Source organism: Microcebus murinus, chromosome 15 (assembly GCF_040939455.1).
Source record: "Microcebus murinus isolate Inina chromosome 15, M.murinus_Inina_mat1.0, whole genome shotgun sequence".
Classification (NCBI taxonomy): domain Eukaryota; kingdom Metazoa; phylum Chordata; class Mammalia; order Primates; family Cheirogaleidae; genus Microcebus; species Microcebus murinus.
The window spans coordinates 24,051,563-24,078,262 of NC_134118.1; the positions used below are offsets into that span (position 1 = coordinate 24,051,563).

General features: G+C 36.6%; 1 protein-coding gene across 5 annotated transcripts in view; it reads right to left on the reverse strand.

Annotated features, from left to right (window-relative positions):
* The window catches only part of SLC17A1 (solute carrier family 17 member 1), a 69,447-nt gene that overhangs the window by 6,215 nt on the left and 36,532 nt on the right, over positions 1-26,700 (reverse strand). For all 5 annotated transcript variants that reach the window (XM_076010509.1, XM_076010508.1, XM_076010510.1 and 2 more), the window contains 6 exons: positions 26,329-26,447; positions 26,061-26,222; positions 24,907-25,039; positions 24,667-24,814; positions 17,614-17,704; positions 13,237-13,373 (listed from right to left, as the gene is read on the reverse strand). In XM_076010509.1, coding sequence (XP_075866624.1) covers positions 13,239-13,373; positions 17,614-17,704; positions 24,667-24,814; positions 24,907-25,039; positions 26,061-26,222; positions 26,329-26,447 — 788 coding nt within the window. In that variant the 3' untranslated portion in view covers positions 13,237-13,238. The remainder of the gene's footprint in view (positions 1-13,236; positions 13,374-17,613; positions 17,705-24,666; positions 24,815-24,906; positions 25,040-26,060; positions 26,223-26,328; positions 26,448-26,700) is intronic.

The window sequence follows — 26,700 nt, forward strand, 5'->3', positions numbered from 1 at the left end:
TTTTATTTAGGGCAATGAGGCAAAGAAAAAAAAAAGAAGAAAAGAGAGTATTAACTCACAGCAACCTCAAATTCCTGGGCTCTAGCAATTCTCCTGCCTCAGCCTCCCAAGTAGCTGGAACTACAGGCATGTGCCACCATGCCCGGCTAATTTTTTCTATATATATTTTTAGTCATTCAGCTAATTTCTTTCCATTTTTAGTAAAGACAGGGTCTCGCTCTTGCTCAGGCTAGTCATGAACTCCTGAGCTCAAAGGATTCACCCGCCTGGGCCTCCCAGAGTGCTAGGATTATAGGTGTGAGCCACCACGCCCAGCCTTAGACTATAAATATTAAAAGAGAAGAAACAAAATTTTTAGTATTTGCAGATGGTGAGGATCATATACCTGAAAACCCAAGAATCAATTCAAAACTTTATTAACAAGGTATATATATATATAAATATGTACAAATATGCATTGCTAGCTGTAGTTTTTCAGTTAAAAATTAAGTATATTCAAACAATATCTTTCTAATATTTCTGCCCAAACTTGTAAGAAAATACAATAAATAAAAAATCAAATTCAAATTCAGAGAATATAACTTTAAGTTTTATAAGAAATGCACAGGAAATACAGGAAGCAAATTATGGTACTTCACTGAGTAAAAACCGAACCAAGTTCAGCATTGGTACAGTCTTATTATGCCCTTCTAAGTAAGGTGTACCATTAATATAACTATCAATTTCTCCCAAAGTGATTTAGTGCAACTCAATGCAATTCTAAAAAATACTGCAATAGGTCTTTTTAAAAATGGCCCACCGATTACGGAAGAACAGCTGATACAAGAAAATAATATTTTCAAAAATAAAAATGATAAAATTTGTTACCTACCTGATATTTACATAATTTAGACTAATGAATACATTATATAACAATTTCCAGTAATAATACATATTAAACTAAATATGAAGCCCAGCAACAGACATAAATACATAGATTTTTATTTTACTAAAAGTTGGTAAGGCCAGAGGAGCAAAAGTGAGTTATTTTTGGTAAAACTCAAAGTACTTGGATAACAAACCCAAATCCCTACTTAAGCCATGCAATAAAAGTATATAGATGAACTAAAGACACTAAAAAGGGACCATAAATCATCTAGAAGGAAACAATTTTATGCATCTATTCTTTTTTCTCTCCTTTTCAGTTCTGTGTCCTTTTCATCTTCTTGGATGACAGCTACAGACTACCCTAATTTATGGTCACAGCCAATTTTAAAAGCCTGCAGGAGGTTGAACTGCTATCACAGTTTGAGTTTCTTGTCATGAGTTTCTTGTCCACAGCCCATTGTGTCCCAGGGAGAGGCCACAGGCCTGTGAAGTGACCAACTCCACTCTAGGGAGGGAATCTTTCCTATCACTCACCTGGTTTCATTCTCTGTCTCTGGCTTCAGGGAACAAGAGCAGGACAGTATAGTCTGTTTCTCTTTATAGACCCAAACACATTCACCTAAATCTACCGATAATAAAATCCATTTATGTCAATGCAACATAAAGAATTTAACAGCACATATTTATACTTTCTAATTTACATAAATTCTAACCAAGTTTTTATATCCTCATTATATAAACTACTCAATAGCCTTATTCTAGTACAATAGATACTCTGACAACAACTCACTTCACAAATTCTCATATTTCTGTACTACATAGTATTTGTGCCCCAAACAATGGTGGTGACAGCAATACACTATGGAGTGAAAGCTGAGAGATCTGCATAAATTACAGAATTACCCCTCAGAGGGCACCAACTACCAAAGCCAATGTTCAACTCCCTGACACCTTACTTGATAGCTCAGGAATTTCACACTGGCCAGAACGTGCTCCTTATCAGACAAGTTCTGATTTACGCTTCCTGTGGTCTCCCACTTTTGCCTGTTTTAATTCCTACTTTACTGGCCACTTTCTAATCTTTTGTTTTCACCTTCTCTATTTGGTCTATCCATGTTGGCATGGTAACTGGGTCTGTATTTCTGTGCACATACTTTTTCCCTAGGCAATCCCAATTACATGCTGATAATCCCAAAATGTTTGTCTTACTTGGACCTCTCTACTGTGTTACTGACTTGTCTCCTCGATACTTTTGTGAACAAATGTGAACCTAAAGGGCCAATCCTTCAAAATGGATACTGAAGTGCTAACAAGGCCTACATTTAAAATAGAGCCAAGCAGTCACTTAGTGATTAGCAGGCACACTCTTTCTCTAACCTCCTCGGAAAAACCCACACCATCTTTATCATTGGGACTTTTAGAGCTCAACTGAACCAATCAATCAGAGTTCACCTGCCTCAGCCAATCAGAGCTCAGGCATATCGACCAATCAGGGATCAACTGTATTGTCCAATCAGAACTAAGCAAGTTTCAATCCTTCATTTGCATGACCAGAACAGATTGGGAATTTAGGCGGGGATTTTTGCTATAAATCCGCAGGCTACCAGTTTTCCTGAAGTCCCCTCGTTTTACACTGGAGGCAGTGTCTTTACAGTTTGGAAACTGTTCACTGGAATAAAATATATTTCCTCCAGATTCCCTTTTTTAGAGAACTTTTGTTCATATTTTTTGTGTCAAAAGTGATATTTGAAGTGGACCTCCAACTCTCACCCTATCACCTTCATGAACTGATGCCATGGCAACTCCAAGAGCCCCTTGAGCTCATTTGTTTTCTCAGGGGCGTGAGAGGCTTGGGTAAGTCCTGTCAAATTCAGACCTCCCAAGCTTTGGTAGAGGTCTCTGAGACTTCGTTCCTTTCCCATAGGTGCTCTCTATGCAGACCCCAGGGGGAACCTTCTTTTTCGCCTGGGTTTTGGAAGGGAAGGGGGGTGAGCTTGTCAGTCTTAGCTGCTTCCCTTTATTCGGATCTGGAGAGTTCCCTCTGAGCCAGCCCTGGGTTTAGAGGTGGCCTTCCCATCATCCTCAGCCAGTCTACAGGGCTTTGTGGGGACACTCGTGCTAAGGGCACTGCAGAGGGACGGACACCTTCGTCAGGTCAGTGCAATGGTAGCCCACGTTTTAAGTTTTCCTGCTGATCAGCTACCTTCTGGCATTCCAGCTGGCTTTACGAGCAGAAATTATGGTCCAGGAAGTTGTAATTGGCTAGGTGTCTGGAAAAAAATTACTCAAGATAATCTTGAACTTTGTTGGCCACAATGAGAATTCTTTGAAATTCCAAATTTGCCTATCTGTGTGCACAGTTAGAATAAAAGAATACCAAACCAGAGACAACGGGAAGCCTTTTTCTCTTGGCACTTCGAAAGTTCTAAACGGAATCAAAGGGCTACCATGGCCTCCCTTAGAGAAAACAATTTCAAATTAGGTGAATGCCTTAATGAAATAGATTAGTGCTTGTGAAACTGAAACTAAAGCTACAAAACAACAACAACAAAAAACCCCCACCACAACAAACAAAAAAACCTGGAAGAACTTTCCTCCACAAGCCTCCCTTTCCTGCTGCTCTGCCTGTCTTCTGCACCTTTCTCGCCACCTCCCTTTTACCTTTCACTCTCTCCTTTTCACTCTGTAACCTGGTGATTTTGAAAAGGTTTCTAAATTTTCTCTCGAGATTTTGAAAAGGTTTCTAAATTTTCTCTCGACTTGTCTGTATGTTTCTTCTGTAGTCCTCTGATGAATTCCTGTGATTTTGTTACCCGACCATCCATTTTTGATACTCTAACATATCTAGACTTCTTGGAGAAGCTTGAATTCTCTCAGTGCTTGGTATATAAATTTATCACCCTGTTTTCTCTAAAATTTGGTAAGAGCTTCAGCCATGTAGAACAGGTGAATTTCACCTTCTTCCATTTTTGGAGATGCAATTTGTATCCACTGTCCTTTTTAAGTGAGTTTTACCCAACTCATGGCTAAAGTTTTAAAGTTAAAGTTACAAGATCTTTGTTTGCTGTTTTTTGGTGTGTACATGTGTATACATATCTGTATATTGTCTGTTACTAAATTGGCTTATAAATAAATGAGTACTCATAAGTTAAGCAAGTAAGCCCCAATACTTTTTAAGTTCAAGTGATTTAGTAATCTTTTGGCAAATGGGATTAATCTGAAATTGTTGGTGTCATGGGAATGGCTTTGTCTTTTGAGTTATCCACAAAATATACATGTATTTAACTTTAAGGTTCTTAGTTTTATGATACTTGCCTGGTTTGCAGTAATGTAAAATTGGTTGATAGAAATTTTAGTTTGGGAGGATGACTGGATTTGTCTGATGTCTCATGAAATCTTCCAGGCATAACTTGAGAATGAATGGATTAGGTAGATATGGATGAAATAAAACTTTTGATAATGGTTATGTTTATTTTGGAAGCTTTCTCACATCTTTTTAGTAACTATACTGTTAGAATTTTGCTAGGCTAAATTAAATGATAGATGTTCATTGACTGTCTAGATCACTTCTAGATAAGATATAATGCTGAGACTGGTTGCTAAATATGAGTTTAGGCTCATATGCTTTTGGCTTCTTATTTCAGAGGAACAAAAACAGTCTGTCAGTAAAAATGTCATGTTCTATATTAAAGAGTTTTTCTGTTATAAAGACCATGTCTCTAGGCCGGGCGCGGTGGCTCATGCCTATAATCCTAGCACTCTGGTAGGCCAAGGCAGGCGGATTGCTCGAGGTCAGGAGTTCGAAACCAGCCTGAGCAAGAGTGAGACCCGTCTCTACTATAAATAGAAAGAAATTAATTGGCCAACTAATATATATAGAAAAAATTAGCCGGGCATGGTGGTGCATGCCTGTAGTCCCAGCTACTTGGGGGACTGAGGCAGTAGGATCGCTTGAACCTAGGAGTTTGAGGTTGCTGTGAGCTGGGCTGACCCACAGCACTCACTCTAGCCTGGGCAACAACCTCTGTCTCAAAAAAAAAAAAAAAAAAAAAAAAAAAGAGAGAGAGAGAGAGAGAGAGAAAAAGAGAGAGAGAGAAAAAAAAGACCGTGTCTCTGGAAATTGTAAAATATACATTCATGGATTATTGGTACATATTGATGGTTAAAAATTTCTTACTTCCTAGGTTTTCACTAAAAATTAAGATTGCTAAGAGTTAAAATTGTAATTAAGTTCTACATGTAAGTGTATGAGGAGGGTAGGATGTACTTCTGTAAGGAAGGTTGATATGGTTTGGATGTTTGATCCAAACATCCAAGATCTCCTGTTGAAATTTGATCCCCACTGTTGGAGGTGGGGCTGGTGGTGGTGGTGGACAGATCCTTCATGAATGGCTTGATAACCTCTTCATAAGGAGTGGGTTTTCATTTTGTTAGCTGGTGGTTTAAAAGAGTCTGGCACCCTGCCCTTCTTACTCCTTCTCTGGTGTGACACATCTGTTCCCCTTCCCCTTCTGCCTTGAGTGGAAGCTCTGAAGCCCTCACCAGAGGCAGATGCTGGCATGATGCTTCTTGTACAGCCTGTAAAACTATGAGGCAAAGAAACCTCTTTTCTTTTTAAGTTATCCAGATTTAGATTATTTCCTTCATAGCAATGCAAAATGGACTAACACAAAGGTTGAATAGAAAAGAGAATAATTTTGTCTGAGAAAGAATCTTGTGGTAAATTTTTGTCCTAGAGTAAAATGGTTATTTAAGAAATAGAAAGTATAGGACAAAGCAGAAAGTCTCATCATGTCATAGTCTAAGTCAGTCATGAAAAGTCAGTGAAAAGAAAGTTTATAAAAGGAATTTTCTGTGTAACTAGGTTGGCTACAATTGGAAGGAAATTATTTATGGGTTTTTCTAAGGATTGAACTTCCATGTTAAAAACACAAATACAGAACTTAAAATTTTTGGTCTTCTATGTTAGAACAAGGTTTTCTCAAAATACTGATTTGCTCTTAGTAAAACTGCAAGAGATTTTGATTTTTTATTCCAAAATCTATTCCCTTAACAGCTATTTTCTAAACTATAAACAGTTTCTATTTCTGCCACTTTTCTTCCTGTGAACTGTGGTTTCCCTGGTTTCCAGTTGAGAATGTAGCCCTTCTTCTTTCTGCCCTTAAAAAGGTGTATCTTTTTGTTTGGCTGGGGTGATGACACTCCTTCAAACTCTTCATCAGCTCCTATAACTTTTTCTGGTTCCACCTCTGCTGTTGTGGCCTGACACTAAGTGCTTACATATCTTGAAGATCTAGAAAAGCAATGTTTCCCTCATATATGATTTGATTTTGTATTCTTGGCTTTGTTGACATGTCTGAGTTGTTCCATGAAACCAAGACTTCCTTTTCTGTTACTGAGAGCCACTGAGAACCACATATTCCTCTGCTCAAGGTACTAGTTTTCTTGTTTACATTCGTCTATAATAGTGTTGCTAACACTTCCTGGTGCACCTGGGTAGATGCTTCTAGTCAGGAAACATCTATGATCTTAAAGCTGGGCGAATCCCTGAAAGAGACATCTCCAGAAAGCCTCCTGGCTGGACTTACTGGGTTAAATTACAATTTCCAGATATTTTTGGCTGGCTTCTCTGGGGTATAGGATCCCTTCTGTGTTCTGCCTTACAAGTCTTAATGATCTTCCTCATATTTGGGCTAAGCATTTGGCTCTTGTTTAGAATTGTTCTAGCCTATGAACAGTTGTTTGCAAGAGTCCCCCCTACCAGAATTGTGTTTACCCAACCCTTGAGAATTTAAACTTGCGCCAGCCAGAAACTGGAACCAACTTAACCCAAGAGACTTTAATTAAATATAACAGGTACCTGAGTGCCTCTCATAAGCAAATGGCTCTAATTGCTCAACTAGCCACTGTCCTGCCAACTAGGATTCCTTCGTATGACTAGATGGACCTGGAGCAGGTAGTCAACCAGTCCAGCATCAAGATAGAACACAATCAACCTATTTGATCATAAACGCTCTCTACTGATAGGTTTTGATCAGGCAGGGGAAATGTGTGATCCTGAAAGAGCCACTCCTTCCAGTTGAATCCCGAGTGGCTAAATGGGCCTAAATTTAAAATAGAGCTAAGCTGCCATTTGTCCACTAGGGGTCACACACTATGAAAACCGGCACAATTTTCTCTTTGGGACTTTCGGACACCTGAAACAACCAATCAGGACTCAGCAATATAGACCAATCAGAAATAAGCAAATTTCAATCCCTCATTTGCATAAATAGATCTGGTCGGGAACCTGGGCAGGAACTCTTGGTATAAAAGAGCTTTCCTTTTGTGCTCTGGAAGGTACTTGCATTTTACGCTTGAGGTTGTCTTCCTGGTTTGCTAACTGATCACTGGAATAAAATCTCTTTCCTCTGAATTTCTTTTTCAGAGAACTTTTGTTCACACTTCCATGAGAATTCTAAACAAGCATGGCCAACTTAATGTGGACAAAACCCCATCCCAGTTTTCCTTCCTAGCAAGCCTTCCAATCTCATTAGCGAATACCCCTTAGTTGCTGAAGGCAAAATCTAGGTCCTATCCTTGATTCTTCTCTTTCCTGCACAGTTCACGGTCTTCTTGCCTTGTTTGGCCAGCGTCTGAATCTGGTTGCTTCTTACCATCTCCTCTGCCTCCATCTTAGTCCACATTACCATCTCTTATTTGAACTTCTGAAACAGCTTCTGTCCTGTTGCCTCTCTGGATTCCTTTCTCTAGAAGGTGGCCAGAAGGATCTTTATAAAGCATTGATCGGGCAAGTTACTTTCCTCCTCACAAGCATCCAATGGATTCTGCCAGAAGTGATTTCAAACCAACCTCTTACCATGACTTGAAAGCACTGTGTAATCTAGCCCTTAACCATTCAAAAATTTTCTCTCTTTGCTCACTAAATTCCAGCCATCCTGCCCTTCATTCTCCCTTTTAGACATTCTGAGCTCACTCATTCCAGATTATTTTCCTTGGTTATTTTTTGTGCTTGGAGCACTCTTTCCCTTATTTTAATGTGGTCTTTTTTCTCATCACCGAAGTCTCAACAAAAATGTCACCTACTGTACTCTAGCGAAAGCAGCTCTCCAGAACACTGATAGCTTATTTCATGTCCTTTATAGTATATCTGTGCCTGGAATTATCTTAACTGTTTAAATATAGTTATTCATCTCCCCTGGCCAAAATGTAAAACTCTTTTAGGCACAGAAGTGCTGATGTTGCTCGCTGCTCTATCCCAGTACCTATAAAAGTGCTTAAGAAATAGTCACTGATCGAATATTAGAAGACAGAGATTCTTAATTTGAGGTCTGTGAATTTTCTTAGAAAAAAAAATTCATCATTATTTCCCTAAACTCAGACTGAAATTTAACATTTCCATTACCAATGTAGGAAACAAACCACGGTAGTGGTGGTACCAGTGTCTTTTGATACCAGCAAAAATCACCACTATTTTTTTAAGACATTACAGTTGTGAACTCTGAAAAAGCCAATCCTTTAATTCTGAGAGGCTAACGGCCTAAATTCAAAATAGAGCCAAGTGGCCATTTGCTGAATAGAGGTCACACACCTGTGAGTGAGTTCCTGCAAAATCCAGTCACTTAACTTTGGTATTTTCATAGCTGCCTGTCACTATTTACTTCATCTGAACCAACCAACCAACTGACTGTGACCTGCATTGACCAATCAGAACTCAGCATGCATCAACCAATCAGAACTAAGCAAATTTGAATCCTTCATTTGCATAAGTGATCCTGGGTGGGCACTTTTTCTGTTAAAGACAAACCTTTGTTTTCTTCTCCCAAGTGTATCTTCCTTTCACACCAAAGGCTTAGCAAACTGTCCCCACTTAGCAAACTGTTCATGGTAATAAAGTCTCTTTCCTCTAAATCACTTTTCAGAGAACTTTTGTTCACATGACTACCAATATCTCAAAATACATTGGTTTGGTCACTCTTTTGAAATTAATGCTTTAATAAAGCAGCAGCATGTATTATCATAAGTGTGCTTTTTAGTATCTGGATAACTATTTCAACATATTTAGTTTCATTTAGAATCTTCTGCATTATATTCTGAGTAGTCCATCAAACAAAAGAAGTTAGATGTCCTGCTATACAGGAACTCCATAGGCTGAATGCATGCCAGTTTATATAGTTATTGTCCCCGCAATCCACAGAAATAAATTCAAAGAAGCAAAAATAGAAAATTAAAAAAAAGTAGGGAACTACTTCATATCCAAACCAACAAAGAGTATTTGCTACATTCAAAACACTGAGTGCCAAAAGAAAAGGTGACGTTGGAAGATCCAGCTGCCTACCAAATCTGGAATAGGCAAATTCAATGGGAAGAGAAGGAAATACTGCTCTGGCTGATGTGGCCCTCCTCCACCCTCACTCCACCTTTCCCCTACTGCCTTTACTTTCGTGAGGCAGGGCTGGAGAGGAGGCTTCTGGGAATCAATGGACTCTTGTAATCCTTGCACCCCAGTCACGTTGGCAGTGGCTTCTGGCTAAAGGAGAACCACGTGGCCATGACTCAGCCCTTTCGTATTTTCTTATAACTTATTAAATCTTAATGGAAAGTTATAAAGTAACCAACTTTGTAACACTGGTCAGTTTGAGAGTAATGGGAAAAGTACTGCTGGTTCTGCAAATAAAACGCCTGTGTTCTGCCAAATGGCTGACAGCCCTGAGCATACAGGTTGTTCAAGAAACAAACATCAGCATGAGAAAAAGAGAAAGACAAAGAATATCTCTTGGCGCTGTGGCACTGTCTGTACTGGCATTCCTAGAGCCCTTCTGTTACCTAGCCTAATATCAGAAAAGCGTATTTAAAATTTCCACCGCCTGCCTGACGAGAAGATGCTAAGGGTGCCCAGGTAAACAGGAGGATGGAGAAAATTGTACCCAAACCATGTTTGGGAAATTACAGGCTCAGGAAGAATTGGCCCTGGCCAAAGAAAAGCAATTAGAAAAATTGAATGTTTTTGATATTTTGGAAGTGAAAAGAAAGGAGAAAGAGAACATAGTATGTAAATGGAAAAGGAACACACATTTTCAAAGATTTACAGAGTGTAAACACAATCAAAATTTTAAATATTTTACAAATCTTCTGAATTACTAGTGGCAGGCAGGAAGGCAGTAGTAGGAAGAAGATCACAAAGATAAGGAGTAATTTCTTTCAAGGAAATATAAAATAAGGTGAAAGAAAATAAAGTATATTTGTAATGACAATAAATGTGGTTGGATTCATCTCATCTATACAAAGGAGACAACTTCTGAAATGAGTGAAATAATTGAACCCAACTATATTCCCTTTGCAATAAAAGCATAGTGAATGAAATGACTCAGAAAGGTGGAATTTAAAGGCTATGCAAAAGTATTCCAGCACACACACAAATAAGCACACACACAGTATTATAAGCATAAGTACAGCATTATATAAACATTGTATAAGCATAAGCACAGCATCATAAGCACAGCATTATAAGGATAAGCACAAAGTATTCTAGTACACACAATTTGAAGTTGCCATATCAATATCAGAAAGTGAATTAAAATTAAAAATCATAAAATTAAAAAGGCTGATAAATTTATAAAATCATAAATAAGTTTCCATAAGATATACTGGTCAAAATCTTTTTGAAATATAACATAGAACACAGTATTCAGTACAAATCCTTTGACATGAAAAGGAAAATGAATAGAAAATAACAATAATGGAAAACTTTGGTATAACGTTCAATATTAAATAGGTCAAATATATAAACCAGGGGTCCTCGAACTTTTTAAACAGGGGGCCAGTTCACTGTCCCTCAAACAGTTGGAGGGCCATTGGAGGAAGCGGCACACATTCCACACATGTGCACTATGGGCCTGGGACAAGATGGCTGCCAAGCAGGACAGGCAGCTGCAGCAAAAACACCTGTCGGGCCGGATAAATGTCCTCCTCGGGCTGCATGTGGCCCTCGGGCCATAGTTTGAGGACGCCTGATAATAAACTCAAATAAGATATATGGGGTCTCAATAAAGTAATGTGATTGTTCCCATAACTGTGCCCAACTCCGTACCTTAGAAATAGAGGACAAACCTTTGCTAAGGCCCATGGGATATTTTCTAGTGCTGTTTTATGGATGTTCTTAAGGACAATCTCAGTCATTTCTACATTAAAATATTCAGATAAGCTTTTATATTTTTAAACTGCTGGTTATATTCCATTCATTTAAATAAAATTTATTAACTAAGGCTGCATTGATAAAAATGTTTAATTCCAGATCTGGGTCTTTCCCATTTTTAATCAGTAGTCTTGAGTATGCTCGCATCTTGCCGAATTATTGTGAGTGTACCACTATGGAGATTCTTAGTAGTGGTGATGCTGAGTCAATTTCATCCTGACTCACTATTTGAGTGATATTATCAAGTTTTCCTCCAAACATCATTTGGATCATTTTTTTCAATAAATTTACTGAAATAAATTCTAGCTAATTAAAAAAAGCTTACTATCTATTTTTGTTTAAAGTGAAAAAATCTGTTTATTAACGGTTTTCCAGGAAACTTACTGCATTAATTTATTGTTTCTTTAGTTTTCTAGGCAACCCACTTGGATTTTCTAGGTAAATGATCACATCATCCACTAATAATGGTAATTGTACCTTCTTTTCCAATTTGTATTCTTTTATTTCTTTCTCTCTTTACTCCTCCCTCTTAAGTAAAAACCTCACAGCTTATTGCACAGGTATAATGCCAACCTATATATTGACTCATTGCACAAACTTCTCCCTTCTCCCTATCACTATGGATAAGCTGTAGGTTCTATCCAAAGCCAACCCCTGCACTGGTGCTTGAATTTCATCCCCTTTGGATGACTCAAGTACTTTAATTTTGTATTTGTCCCTTCTCTCCTACATTGCAAAACCTCATTATTGGATCATACCCACAGCTTATATACTATTACATCTATCTTCTGAAACAAACAAAAAGTCTGTCTTTGATTCCATATTCCCCTACAGATACCATGCCATTTCTCTGCTGTCCTTTATAAGAATGTCTATCCTGGCTGTCTCCATTTCCTCAGCTCATATTCTCTTTTTTTTTAACTACAAAAAATGAAAAAACAAACTCAACAAAATAAAACATAAACACAGAGAATTTCACAAAACAAATGTTTGGCTCAATGAAATGTTTATAAGGTAAACACTCTTAATCACTAGCCTAGACATGAAAAATACAATATTTCCAAGATCCCAGACGTTCTCCATGTGGTTCCTCCCTCCCCCTAACAGTAGCAAATACCCTGACCTTTATAATAATTTCTTCTTCTGTATTTCTCTATAGATTTATCACCCACGTGTATATCCCTATAGGGTTTAGTTTCACCAATACTTAAAAATTTGGTATATCTTTTAAGTCTCTTTTAATCTAGATAATCCTCTTTTATCCCTTATTTTTCCTTATACATAATTTATTTGTTAAAGAACCCGAGTCTTTTGATCTATAAAATCTGCCATAGTTTAGATTTGCTGATGATACACGTCAGATGTAGCTCAACACATCCTCTGTTCTCTGTACTTCTTGTGATCTGGTAGCTATATCCATAGGCTTTATCAGATTCAGCTTGATTTTCTTAGGAACACATTAGTGGTGGTGTGTTCTTTCACCAGTAGGTACCCAATGTCCTTATGCCTCTTTTTTTGTGATCTTAATATTAACAGCCAATGACATTCAACAGCGGGATTCCTTAATTCATTGGAGGTTGCAAAATAGGGATATTCTACATCTTTCAATTCTTATCATTAGCTGAAATTGTTCTACAAAGAGACATTTTCCCTACTATTTACCACTGATAGAGTTTATATAAGAAAGGCACAGAACACATTTTAATGAACGCTTTGTCTACGTCATTCATTTGAAAATAATTTTAGTTAGGGTCACATTTAAGGTACCTCTTGTCTAACCCATTCTCAGACCTTATGTAATTTAACTCCTTGATAGCACTTGCCAAAGGTACTTACTCCCGCGTAGTTTCACTTCTCTTCAAAACACCACATTTTCCAACTGTTTTTGTTACTTCATCGAAAGCCCTTCCCAGTCTCCCTTGCAAACTTCTCCTCTTCCTTACCTTTTAATGTCAGATAGACCCAGACTCCCAAATTTACATTTCCAGCCCCAATACCCCTCCAGAATTCCAGAGCTATTTCCATCATGATGTCTAATATTTTCAGGCTTCACCTGGTCCCCCCTTCTCCAGATCTGCACCTCTTATTCTTCCCTATTTGAGGGGTCTTCCTCAGCTCCTCAGTCTCCTGGATCCCCAGTTTTAAAAGTTGTCCTTAAACTGATCACTGCTCACCTTCAGAAGCGTGTGTGTTGTCCTTCCTTAGCCCAATCTTGAATTTCTGCTTTACCAAATACAAGGTAGAAAATGAGACTTATCATATTAATGGCCACCATCAGGAAGAAGACTTTAAACCAAGCTGATTCTGGATCCTGAGGGATTAAAATTCAAAGTAATTATAAAATTATTGATCTTGTTTTATGTTTTATAACATTTAAAATATAATATTAAAATAATATAGATTCAATACAGGTCACTTAAACTCATACATAGCCAAAAAAAGGTCATCATTTCACTCTACAAAAGTAACCACTTTTATCTTTCCACTATATATATGTTTTCTAAAATTCTATTTTAATAAGATATTAAGTTCATACACCACTTTTTGTAGTTCTTAATTAATTAATGTATCTTTTTGTTCCATTTTGATCTATTATTTCAATATTTTCGGCACCTTTTCAAATGTATCTTATGTAGCCAACACATTGTTGTATGACATAAACATAGATAAACAAGTAGAGACACAAAGTATGTTTTTTTATTTTAATTGACAAATTTAACCTATTTTTATCCACTGTAATTATTATTTTGTTAGGATTTATTATTGCCATATTATTTCATATTTTCATTGCAATGTTTTTTTAAAAAAATTTTGATTCACTTTGGAGACATTGAGTTTTCTTCTACTGGTTTAAAAGTAATCCATATTGCTCTTTTAGTGTTTCTTCTTCAAATCTATGCTTAAGTTGATGACACTATCTTGAAAGATCAAATGATATATAGCTATAGAGATTTAAAAATACATAGATAAGTATGTCTATTTATAGCAGATACATATTGAATTATATATTAAATACATAGAAAGATAGATGTATAAATCTTACCAATATTTATTTGTCTTATACATCTAATATTTGGCAGGCTCTCATTTCCTGTTGGTCCTCTCCTCCATCTCCATCCCCATCCTCATGCAAACAAATGATTCCTATTTTGGCATTTTTCAAAAACTTGTAATTATTGAGTATTATGGATATTTTTCCCTTTTTTTCTTTTCCTTTATCCTTGATTTTGTTTCAGATAACAAAAATATAATCAAGATAATCAATACTCTTATTTTTTACTCATTTTCTGATTGCATCTCCTGGGGTTTTTAAACCTCCCTAATTGTTTATTTATTTTCCCCTGAAGTGTGAACCATTGTATGACCTTGTATCCTGGAAAATATTTTTCTTATCCCATTGTCTTTTTGCATCCTGTGTTGATAGAGGCAACTTTCAAATGTTGCCTCAATGGGACTATTTTGAGCAATGTTGCTATGAGAAGGTTGTCAGAAAAATAGGATGCTTGGTTAAATCTGAATTTCAGATAAACAATGAATAAGTTTTTAGTATAAATGTCTCATGCATTTTGGTAATGAAGCAAAGTCTTATATTCACGCTGAGAAATTATTCTTTGTTTTTCTGAAATTAAAATTTAACTGCGCATTCTTCATCTTTTAGGTTGTATTTTTGCTAAATCTGGCTTATGAACATTTTTTGTACATGTTTCTGGGTAAATATATATTCATTTATCTTAGAGTGGAATTCCTGTGCCATAAAGATGCGCAACATGAGATACATAATTTACTAGGTAATACCTATTCTCAGAAGTGTTGTATTGATTTACACTTCCACCATTTGTAAAGTTTCCATTTGCAGCATACCATTACTAACTCTTGGTATTACAGAGCACCAATCTAGTAGGTGTGTAGTGTGAGCAAGATGTGATTTTTAATTTGCTCTTTAATTATTAGCTATTTGGATTTCACCTTGTAAAGTGCCTGTGTACATCATTTTTTCTATTGTTTTTTTTTCTCTTTTTCTTATTGATTTCTAGTAACTATATTTTGACATAAAGCCCTACGTTAGTTACATGTGTTACAAATGTCTTTTCAAACTCAATGACTATTTAATCTATTGGTGGTATCTTTTGAGGAACAGAAATTCTTAATGCAATCACATCTATCACTCTTGTCTTGATCTTTATGTTAGTACTTTTAGTATTCTGTTTAAGAAATAATTCCCTCTGTCAGGTCATGAAAATATTCCTCTGTATTATATTCTAGACACTTTATGTTATGCTATAATTTTGAGCTCTACAATCTAACTCTAATTGAAATTTTTATATATGGTAAGATAAGTTAAATTTTATTTTTCTTTATAAGGATATTTAACCTGGTACCATTTTATGATAAGCTCATCCTTTCTTCACTGCTCTGCAGTGCCACCTTTATCATAAATCAAATGTCCATATATGTGTGATCTTTCTACACTCTTTAGAGAGTCTTTAGAGGGTGCAACTCTTAAGAGGGATTCAGCCTAAAACACTTTAGTTCTGAGGGCCTCACCCTCGCAGGCCCTGGAGAGCTGCCAAAAAATCAAGGGTCCTCACCTTGGCAGAAAAGTAACACCTGATCCTTTGCAGTTTATTCCATTTCTAGCTTCTCCCATATATTGCCTGTTACAGCTTTCCATCTCTTTAGTTCTCTGAAGTTTCACAGAAGACTCTTTTTTCTATTTTTTCAGCCTTTTCAATTGTCTTTATTAAGAGAATTGGCTCATTACTTACTCTTCCATCAATGAAAGCAGAAGCCTCACTAATTATCTTTTTAGCTGTATTTAATATGAAATTTTTAATTTCAATTTTTATATTTTTAATTACCAGAGGTTAGATTTTATTCATTGTGAAATCTCATGTTTCTTGTTGATATTTTCAAACCCCTCTTTTACTTCTTTAACTATAGTAGCATCAATTTCTAATATCTCCGAGTGTCTCATTCTGTGAGGTTTTGATTTTTTCTTAATTTCATATAACTCTTACAAATGATATCTTATTTCTTCAAGCATTTTGTGGTCTTCGTGATATCTTATTCACTGAAACTATATGCATAAAGAGATTTTGGAACATGAATTCAGGGTGTTTCTCCAGAAAAATTTTATTTGCTTCTATTATATTAGACATTTGTGAACTACTTGAAATTCAATTCTTAGCTTGTGGCATTTGGAACAAATAGGGTTTCAGTTTGGGCCTCAAACCCTTATGAAAGTTGGTTTATTGTTTCAAATGCTCAGAATAATCTTTATTCAGTTTTCCTCTCCCTCTGAAACCGAGGCCAAAGCAGACAAGTTAACTTACTAGGCAGAGACAACTTTGGACAGTTGTGGAGCCACATCTCCTCCCATATTTTGGAAGTTAGCAGAGAAGTTAGCTCAGCTAACAACTTTTGGAAGTCAGCTCTGCATATCTGAGGAAGAACAGTCTGTAGCAGGTCCTATGCTCAGAAGAAGAAAACAGGCCCTGGTCTCCTGGAGATCCTCTTTTCTAATGAGGCCATTTCTCTGACCAGGAAGCTTCCCTGGTTCTAGTGATATTTTCTGCCTTTTTGACACTGTAAGTATGGAGAATGTGGTGGTGGAGGGCTACTCTCTATGGGAAATTTGGCCATGGTGCATGCAGACCATCTCTCCCGCCCAACTATGGGATAAAGAGCATTTGGAAGAATTGCCTACACACTATTAATTCTTAGCTTATAAGCTTTCCTTCAAATAAACTATCTATGATTCACATGGTGCTAGTGGCATGAGGGTGTAGTCCTTTGTGATTATAGATTTATTTCATCGTTTCCATTCTGACTCTTCTTTTTTGGGAGGTTTTAGAATTTTACTCTGATCTTCTATAATATCATTTATTATTACTGAAGATAAAGATCAGCCAGGATGGGAAGTGACCCAAGGCAGCCAGTGGCTTCAATGATCATTTACCTCTCTGGAATCAAACTCTTCTTTCATTTTTAATCTCTGAAATTTTTTCTTACTTTGTTTTTTCCAGATGAGGCATGCATATAAAATGGCTATTAAAATTTGCTAGGGCATTTTAAGTGTGCTTAACAGGAAGATTTCAGATAACTCTGTCCATTACTCTTGAAGAAACTTAAGTCAACCTTAATAGAAGTGATTCTTTTGGTCATTGTTTAACTCTATTTACTCCTAATTTTTCATTCTTTTCCTAACAAAACTGTAGCTTGTTACTTATATTACCACTCACCCAGTCAAATGCCTGTTTTGATCACACCAAATATTTATTATTAAAGATAACAAAGGTCCATTTCTATTCCAATAGCCAATGACTGAAAAGTGCTCAATACATCTGATTGATATGGAATGACAAAGAAATTGTATTATCTGTAGATTTAGAGGGATGCCTGATTTGACCAAGTTCATTTTCACATGACACAAAAGCTCACAATTCACCTCCCACTGGTATCTCCTCTGCAGTTTTCATATAGGCATTGCCTCTTTTTCTCTGTACAGGTAACATTGGAAAAATAACTATGCATGTTTGCATGTTCCTTACCTGATTAAGGATCAATCCAGTCAAAGTGGAAGAAATTAGTGCTCCTGTTATTCCAATTAAAGATGTAAATGCTTTAAGAAATCCATAATATCTATACAAAAAAGAATAATACATAAATGTAAAATAGTACAAATGCTTCAGGAAAAGCTAACCTAATGAAATGAACTTTAAGAGAGATAATTGCTGATTTTGTGAATTAACCATTCCTACTTCTCAAATTCCACTAAAATGTCAGAAAAAGTATGTAAATATAAGCAACTTTTTAGTTTCACCACAAAGTCAGAAACATTGGCATTAGCAGTGAAGAAAATGAAGATATTAAGAAAATGGGACCACATTTAGAGTGAAATTCAGCAGATTGAGGAAGCATATAAATGCAGTTGAGAAGTTCAGAAGTGATGTGTATTGGTAATGGGACTGATTTGGGGTTAATAAAAAATAGAAGGGCTCTGTTCACCTGGTCTAGTCCTGTAGTAACAGAGCTCCTGACCCCAAGGATTGCTCCCAATATTCAGGCAAGGAAACCATAAGCCTAGATTACAGGCAACTATGATTACCCAATCCTTGATGCTTAAACTAATTTCAACAGTAAATAAGCTATAAAAGCAGGGAAGCCCCAGGATAATAGATAAAGAAGAGGTCAAATCCATCAGCCACCAAGAACAAGGAAGTGCCTTTTGGAGAGCAGCACAGTGTAAATTAATCAAGACATAAATTCAGTCCAGGACTAGAAGTCTTTGTTTTTCCTGCCCTGTAGATTTTACCGTTAGAGTTTTGTGTTTCCAGGTCTTCCCTTTTATTAGAGGGAGAGTTTTTTGTTTGTTTCATTCTGTTCATTTTGTTTTATTTGCCTAAGTTTAGCTCATTCTTACTCTGCCTTAGTATGTTGAATGTGGAAGGAGGTGTATAGCTTGTTTAATAATTTATGGGTCCCTCAGAGAAGAGTTACATCTGGACCTAGAGTCCTTGAATGTTGAGCTGTATGTAGTCACTGGGTAGAATTTGCATTGTCTCTTTTTGGGGAGCTACAGAATGTGTTCTAATGTGTGAAGAAGAACATATATGGTTCTGACAGCCACAAGTACAGACTGTGGCAGAAACTGTAAATTGTCCCCAGTATTCATTATTCCCTTTTTCATTTTAGCAATAGAACCCCTGGAATTTAGGTGGGAATTGGGGCCCCTTATGACTTTTATGAGCCTTTGTCACTTTTTTCTTCATGACCCCCTTATGAAGGGCATATATTAAAAATATTAAAAATTTTATTTTATGACTTCTCTGGTATAAAGACAAATACATTAACATTACACATTAAGATATTTTCTTCTCACTGAGTTTCCTGAGGGGGCAAAAAGATATTTTCTTCCATGTAAGAGTTTGTTTTTTCTCTTCCAATTTTAAAATAAATTAAAACATTTTCATGGGTTTCTAAAAATATTGTAGACCTTAGGTAGAAATATGATTATCCAGTTAGTAGTGCATTTTAATTCACGTATATTCTACACCCTATAAGATAGTATTATTTTTATATTTTAAAAATATTTTACTTTATTTCTTTTTAAAATATAATTTTTATTTCAAAATATTAGGGGGTACAAGTGTTATTTTTACATGGATGAATTGTATAATGCTGAAGTCAGGGCTTTTAGTGTGCCAATCACCAGAATAGTGTACACTGTACCCAATAGGTAAAGTTTTCATCCTCCTCCCCCTTCTCGCCTTCTCCCCTTCTTAGTTTCCAGTGTCCTTTGCACCACTTTGTGGCCTTACATAAAAGCCTTTAGTTCCTTATTTTACCTTAATTCTTGAAGGACTTCTAGGTTAACAGTGATTTTCTTTTTTGCATTTTAGAAATATCAATCCATTGGCTTCTGGTTTTCATTGTTTCTATTGAGAAGGCAGCTGTCAGTCTTATTATTGCTTCTTTGGAAACAAAGGAGCCTTTTCTGTGATACTATTTTCTTAAACAGTGCTTGCTCTCTCTCTCTCTCTCTCACTCTCTCTCTCTTTCTCGCTCTCTCTCTCTCTTTCTCTCCTTTGCCCCTACTGGTTATTAGCAGTTTTACTATGATGTATTTAGGTGTGATTTTCTTTGTATTTATCCTTTCATTTATTTTTTTATTTGTAACATTTTAATAATTGCTCTCTTCACAGATTCAAAAGCCCTTAGAACATGCTGCGGCTGTTGGGATATTATTTCATCTATTTTTACTAAAAGAGGTGCTTTTATTACATGATCAGAGATATAAACAGAATTCTCAGTGTCAAGAATCCTGAGTGCCATGGACAGTTCCTCCGAAATTATATGTCCACAGGATGGAGAAGTTTACCACTTCTCCAGGTAGCCAGGTGAGCACTTTTTATGCCCTTACCCCTCACAGCACCCAAACTCCTAACAGTGACTATTTGATATGGGAAATCAAAACAACTCTGAAGTTGCTTTAATGCAAGACAGTTTCCTGGACTAAACTCTAAAATTGCTTATTCTTCAGCTACAACAGCCCATGGTGCAAAAGCATTTTGCAAGTTTAATATCCACTATAGTAGACTTTCAATTTTTTTGATTTTATACTTTGGTGTAATATGAGTGAGTAAAACTTAAACAAAATTCAGATATCTGTGCTATGGTTCAGTCTCATATCAAGGGAAATTCAAGGGTGTACAATACATGCATCAGTCAGAAATAATTAAAAGCAATTAAAATTTTTATTGCACCCTCCCTTTAAGAATGCCAAGGGGATGGGAGTGCCTTGTTAATGCATCACAGAGCATCTTAAGAATCTTCTGTTCTTTTCCTCTCTTGATAACCCCCAAAGAAATGGCAGCCACTACATTCCCAGGCCTTCTCTGTCTCACTCAATCTCATTTCTCAAAAAATATTCTTACAAAATCACATCTGTGTGACTTCTCTTCGTTCTTCCAGACCTTCTTTCTTGCCACCTCTGTTCTGTTCAAACAAATGTGATCCCTTTACCCATTCTTCTGTTCTAGCAAAGACCGAATTCCCCTAAGAGGATAATTTAGACATTTTATCTTCTAAGGGAATTCTTTTTAACAGGCAAAAGAGGTTTATAATTAGGAACATTCTTAGTTAATTAAGTTTTGTCCCCATCTCATTAAGAAAAAACAGTTTAACACAAATTGATAAGGTTGATACATAACACATATATGCCCTAAAAATAGAGGATGAACTAGCTTAAGAGACTAAGAATTTTCTTAAAATTGTATATTAGAATACTCACTCTGATTGTAGAAAATTAACTGGCTAGTATGGAATTTGGGCCAGTTGGAATGGTGCAACTCAGGCAAAGTCAGATGTTATCAAACCATTGCTAGCTGAGATATTTCATATCCTACTAACTAGGTGCTGGCAAATAGCACTAGTGAGAGAGTGACTACAGCTAGTTAGCTTTGAATGCAGACATGTCCGGGTGTAAACCCTCTCTCTACTTATTACTAATTATGTGATTTTACACAAAGTTGTTTCCCTGGTCTTTTGTTTCCTCATTCACACTATGTGGATAATATTATCTCACTTACATTGGGGCACACCAAGCATATAAAAAGCACCCAATAAATGGTAGCTATCTATAATTTTATGACTATATCTATTCATGTATGAGGGCTGTCTGGAAAATATCTAACCATGTAACTGTTCTCATTATTTTAACAATGGCTGGATACTTTAAGGACAGCCCTTGTATATATAAGTGTTAGTTTTTATGTTTTTTAAAAGTGAATATGATTCAGTTGGTATTGTACGTTCTATATCAAATAATCCTTTTATGTCTTTATACAATTCCAGATAATTGGAACACCTGCAGGCGTTTTTAAGGTAGATCTTAGAATTGAAACAGATGCATGTCCTCATTACTCTAGCACTCACATTGTGTAGATCTGGTGGAAAGATTCTTTACAGAATTGTAACAAAATGAAATATTCTTGGTTGATTTTGCCTTTCTACTCCACTACTTTACAAAACTTCAGAGAATTCTGTTGATTTTGGATTTATGTTCTCCAAGGAGTGCTAGCCCCACAAAGTATAATACAATATGAATAGTGTCCCCTGAGTTGTGCAAAGGACAGAACTGCTTCTGTTAGCCACACTTATTACATCTCTAAAGAAGGCATAACATACTGAAAAGAGCAAAAGTTTTGTGCCAAGCAAATCTGGATTAAAATTGTAGGTAAGATTTTAAACAAATGGCGAAATTTTGAGCTGAAAATTTAGCCTCTGATCTTCACTTAGTTGTAAGATAAATGTGACTGATTGATGGGTTGTCATGAGAACTAATAATATGTAGACATGTATATAATAGCAATAGTTATGGAGTAGCTAACCCTTATTTAGTGTTTGTTAAAATATGCTAGGTGCTATTATATGTACTTGAACTACATTAACTTATTTAATCCTCTTAATAATTCTGTGAGGTAAGCATTCTCCCATTACCCCAATTTTACACATGAGGAAACCAGCACTGAGAAAGTAAGTAATTTGCTTAAGGCAAATAGTCCTGCTGATATTGAAGTTCACCAATCTAATTTTAGAAACTGTTCTTCTAAACATTGAGCCATACTCTCCACATGTCTATAATAGGTACCTACATCTGTATATATCATTAGGTAAATAATGATTAGTGATTATGTTGGACTTATATAGATACTTCTGCAGAACTTTTGGCCTGCTGGCTATGAACTATAAATAATTGAAATCTTAAAATACTTTTGAGAGCTTGGATTCAAGAAAGAAAGAAATTTTTAAAAACCCTACCCAGTAACTGGTAACAATTATCAAAAAAAAAAAAAAAAGAAATCAAGAAATTAATCCTATTTACAATAGCTACAAGAAAAATAAAATACTTAGGAATAAATTTAACTGAGTAGGTGAAAGACCTGTGTGCGGAAAACCATAAAACATTGATGAAAGAAATTGAAAAAGACACAAATAAATGGAAGGATATCCTATGTTCATGGATAGAAAAATGAATATTGTTAGAATGCACTACCCAAAGCAATCTATAGATTCAATGCAAACCTTATCAAAATTCTAATAATATTTTTCACAGAAATAGAAAAAAATCTTAAAATTTGTACAGAACCACAAAAGACAAGATCCTGAATAGCCAAGCAGTCTTGAGCAAAAAGAAAAAAACTGGAGGCATTATACCACCTGGTTTTAAAATATACTTCAAAGTGATAACAATCAAAACAGCACAATACTATCATAAAAACAGGCACATGGACCAAGGGAAGAGAATAGAGAACTTAGAAATAAGTCCACACATTTATGGTAAATTGATTTTTGACAAAGGTGCTAAGAGCACACAATAGGAAAAGGACAGTCTCTTCAATAAATGGTGTTGGGACAACTGGATATCCAATGCAGAAGAATGGAATTAGACCCTTATCTCACACCACATACTAAAATTTACTCAAAGTAGATTAAAGACCTAAACATAAGACTGAAAACTACAAAACTACTAGAAGAAAATTTAGGAGAAAAGCTCTGTTACATTGGTATGGGCAATGATTTTTTTTTGGATAGAACCATAAAGGCATAGGCAACAAAAGCATAAGTAGAAAACTGGAATTACACCAAAATAAAAAATTTCTGCACAGGCAAAGTAACAAACAATACTATGAAGAGACAACCTACAGAATCAGAGAAAATATTTGCAAATCATACAGCTGATAAGAAGTTGATACCCAAAATATATAAGGAACTCAAACAACTTGAGAGCAAGAAAATAAATAATGCAATTAAAAAATGAGCAAAGGACTTTAATAAACATTTCTTTTTGTTGTTGTGGTTTTGAGACAGAGTCTTGCTCTGTCACCCTGGGTAGAGTGCAGTGGCATAATCATAGCTTACTGCAACCTCAAACTCCTGGGCTCAAGCAATCCTCTTGCCTCAGCTTCCCAAGTAACTGGGATTACAGGTGCATGCCATGACACCTGGCTAATTTTTCTATTTTCAGTAGAGACAGGGTCTTGCTCTTGCTCAGGCTGGTCTCTAACTCTTGAGCTCAAGCAATCCTCTTGCCTTGGCCTCCCAGAGTGCTAGGATTACAGACGTGAGCCACTGTGCCTAGCTGTACATTTTTTAAAAGAAGATGTACAGATGACCAAAAGGCATATGAAAAAAATGCTCAATACCACTAATCATCAGAGAAATGTAAATGAAAACCACAGTGAGATATTTCCTCAATTTAGAATGGCTGTTATCAAAAAGACAAAAGATAAGTGTTGGTGAGGATGTGGAGAAAAGGGAACATTTGCACAGTATTGGTGGAAATATAAATTAGTACAGCCATTATGGAAAACAATATGGAGGTTCCTGAAAAAAATTAAAAATAGAACTACCGTATGATTCAGCAATTCCACTACTGGGTATATATCCAAAGGAAATGAACTCAGTATGTCAAGGAGATAATCTGCACTCCCATGTTCATTGCAGCATTGCTTACAATAGCTAAGATACGGAATCAACCTAAGTGTCCATTAACAGATAAATAGATAAAGAAAATGGCAAATATATGCAGTGGAATACTATTCAGCCTATAAAAGAAAGAAATCCTGTCATTTGTGACAACATGATGAACCTGGAAGACATTATATTAAGTGCAATAAGCCAGGCATAGAAAGACAAATGCTGCATGAACTCATTTACAAGTGGAATCTAAAAAAGTTGAACTCATAGAAGTGGAAAGTAGAATACTGATTACCAGATACTGGTGGCAGGGGAGAGGGGTGGACTCAGGGAGGGAGGATGTTGGTCAGAGGATACAAAATGTCAGTTATACATGAGGATTAAGTTTGAGAGATCTATTGTACAACTTGGTCACTATAGTTAATAACAATGTACTGGAGTCTTAAAAATTCTGAAGATAGTAGATTTCAGTGTTCTCACCACCAAAAATGATAAGCATGTGAAGTAATACAAATGTGAATGAACTCGAGTTTAGCAATTCCATGAAGTATCTATAAAATAAATATATACAGCACTTACTTTATTTGTCAATTAAAAGTAAATAAATTTTTTCAAAACCCTACCTGGGAGCGATATCCAAGGGATTTATAAGTACTCCACCCAAGGAAAAGCTGCTTGTTGCACTAGCAAGGATCAGGAAAATGACAGTGCTATGGAAGTTGGAAGTCAGGTAAGGCAGGCATGCACTGAAGATTGCAGGAAGGAGAAATCCTGGGGAGAGATTCAGACAAAACAGTCAGGTGCATCCTGAAGATGGAGGTGAAGTATCCCCCAAGTGCTTGAATGTTCTAGCTGTTACTTACCTAGTGTGGTGAAGAGTTTCCGGATGGCAATTATGCTGAAAATATTCCTGGTCAGGAAGAAGTCTGATATCTCACCTGCTAGGATACCACAGATCCAGGCAAACAAATATGGAAGGGCAGACAGCAGCCCATTCTGAAAAGGAAATATTATTCTGTGAGTGAATACAATGGGAATAATCCCTACACTGAAATTCAGTATCGAAAATGTGTACTTTCCAGGAAATCATCAACATACAATGCCAGAATTACTGCTGGGGCCACACAAACCAAAAGAAGGAAAAAAATCGCGAGATCACTAACATTTGTCATAAACTCTCAAGTTTTCTACTTTTAGCATCATGAAACCTGAAAGCATTGCGTAATAGAGAAGAAGACTACATAGGGAATGGGAAATACTGGCCCTGGGGAAAACGAGAGAGAGGATAATGATACAATTGCAAACATGCATATGGTGCTTTCCATGGACCAGCTGCCATTAATCCTTGCAATAACTCCATGGCCTCATGGAAGATAAAATTAAGTTGGAGACAGTTTATGTGACCTCATTGTTATGATGATACCTAGGCTGGTTTACTGGGAATTTGTTACAGAAAGCCACAAAGCAGGATACCTAGACTCCATTTCTAAAGAAGTCTTGTGAGGTTATTATAGTATCAAACAGGAATTTCTAAGCATTAATGATTCTCTACGTCAGATAAGCAAGTTGTGTACCCATCCCTCCAAAGCAAGACCTGACTCCTGGGTTCATAGCCCAGACTCATTGCCTTACCCTGGAGAGAAGATTGGTAAGAGCTGAACAGAAGGCCAGGATCTGGCTAAGTGGTTTTCAGAGAAGGATCCCAATCTCTGTAGGGATTGGTGGTGCTGAGCCTTAAGTAACACACAGGGCAGTCATACAGCGAATGGGAGATAAGAGAATGTGTGGAAACATGGGTACACGTGGACTGTTGTCGGAGTGCCAGACACTGTCTATGTCAACACCTTTTGTTCCGGGCAATGTTCACATAAAAATCAGGAACAGTGAGTGTCCAGGTAAAGAGCTCTCACCAGACAGTGTAAGGGATGGGCAAGGGCTGACACTGGGTTCATTTGAGACAGAAAAATGAACCCAGAGTCCTTCATAAAGTTGAAAAGAGAACAGACGGTATACTTACCTCTCTTATATTGACATGAAGTACGGAGTTGATAAAAGTTGGGGTGTATATAAGCATGGTGTTTTTTGTCCAGGAATAAGCAAAATTACTAAGGGTAATAGCCCAGACTGGAAGTGACTTAAGCATAGCCTTGATAGGCAGAGATTGTCTACTTGAGCTGACCTGGAAAGAAAGGAATTCATTAATCATTAGCACATGAGGACAAGTCGGAACATGTTTAGTGTGGAGCAGAATCTGGGAGATGCCAGTGTGGAGCACTGTGTTCTACCTGGTGGTCGAGGGAGGATGTGATGTATTCCTTCTCACTGATGCTTATGCATGGGTGGTTGTTGGGGTCATCATAAAACTGAACGAACCAGAGAAGACATAGAGCACAGCCACAAGCACCTATCAAAGCAGGACAAATTAGAATTGGAAGTTTCTGTTCGTAGTGGATCTCTTTCCCAAATTGGTATTTTTCAGTGTATCACTCTGAGAACTTAGACCTTCTCTGTCTTTTTTGAAATGCCAACAAGGCTCACATTTTTTGTATCCACAGTTGCCTCTTCCTACAGAATGAATTTTACAAAAATGGTGGTAAACCCTTTGGCTCCCAGCCTCTGCTTGCCTCCACTTGTGACAGCTGGGCCGCCGTACCATC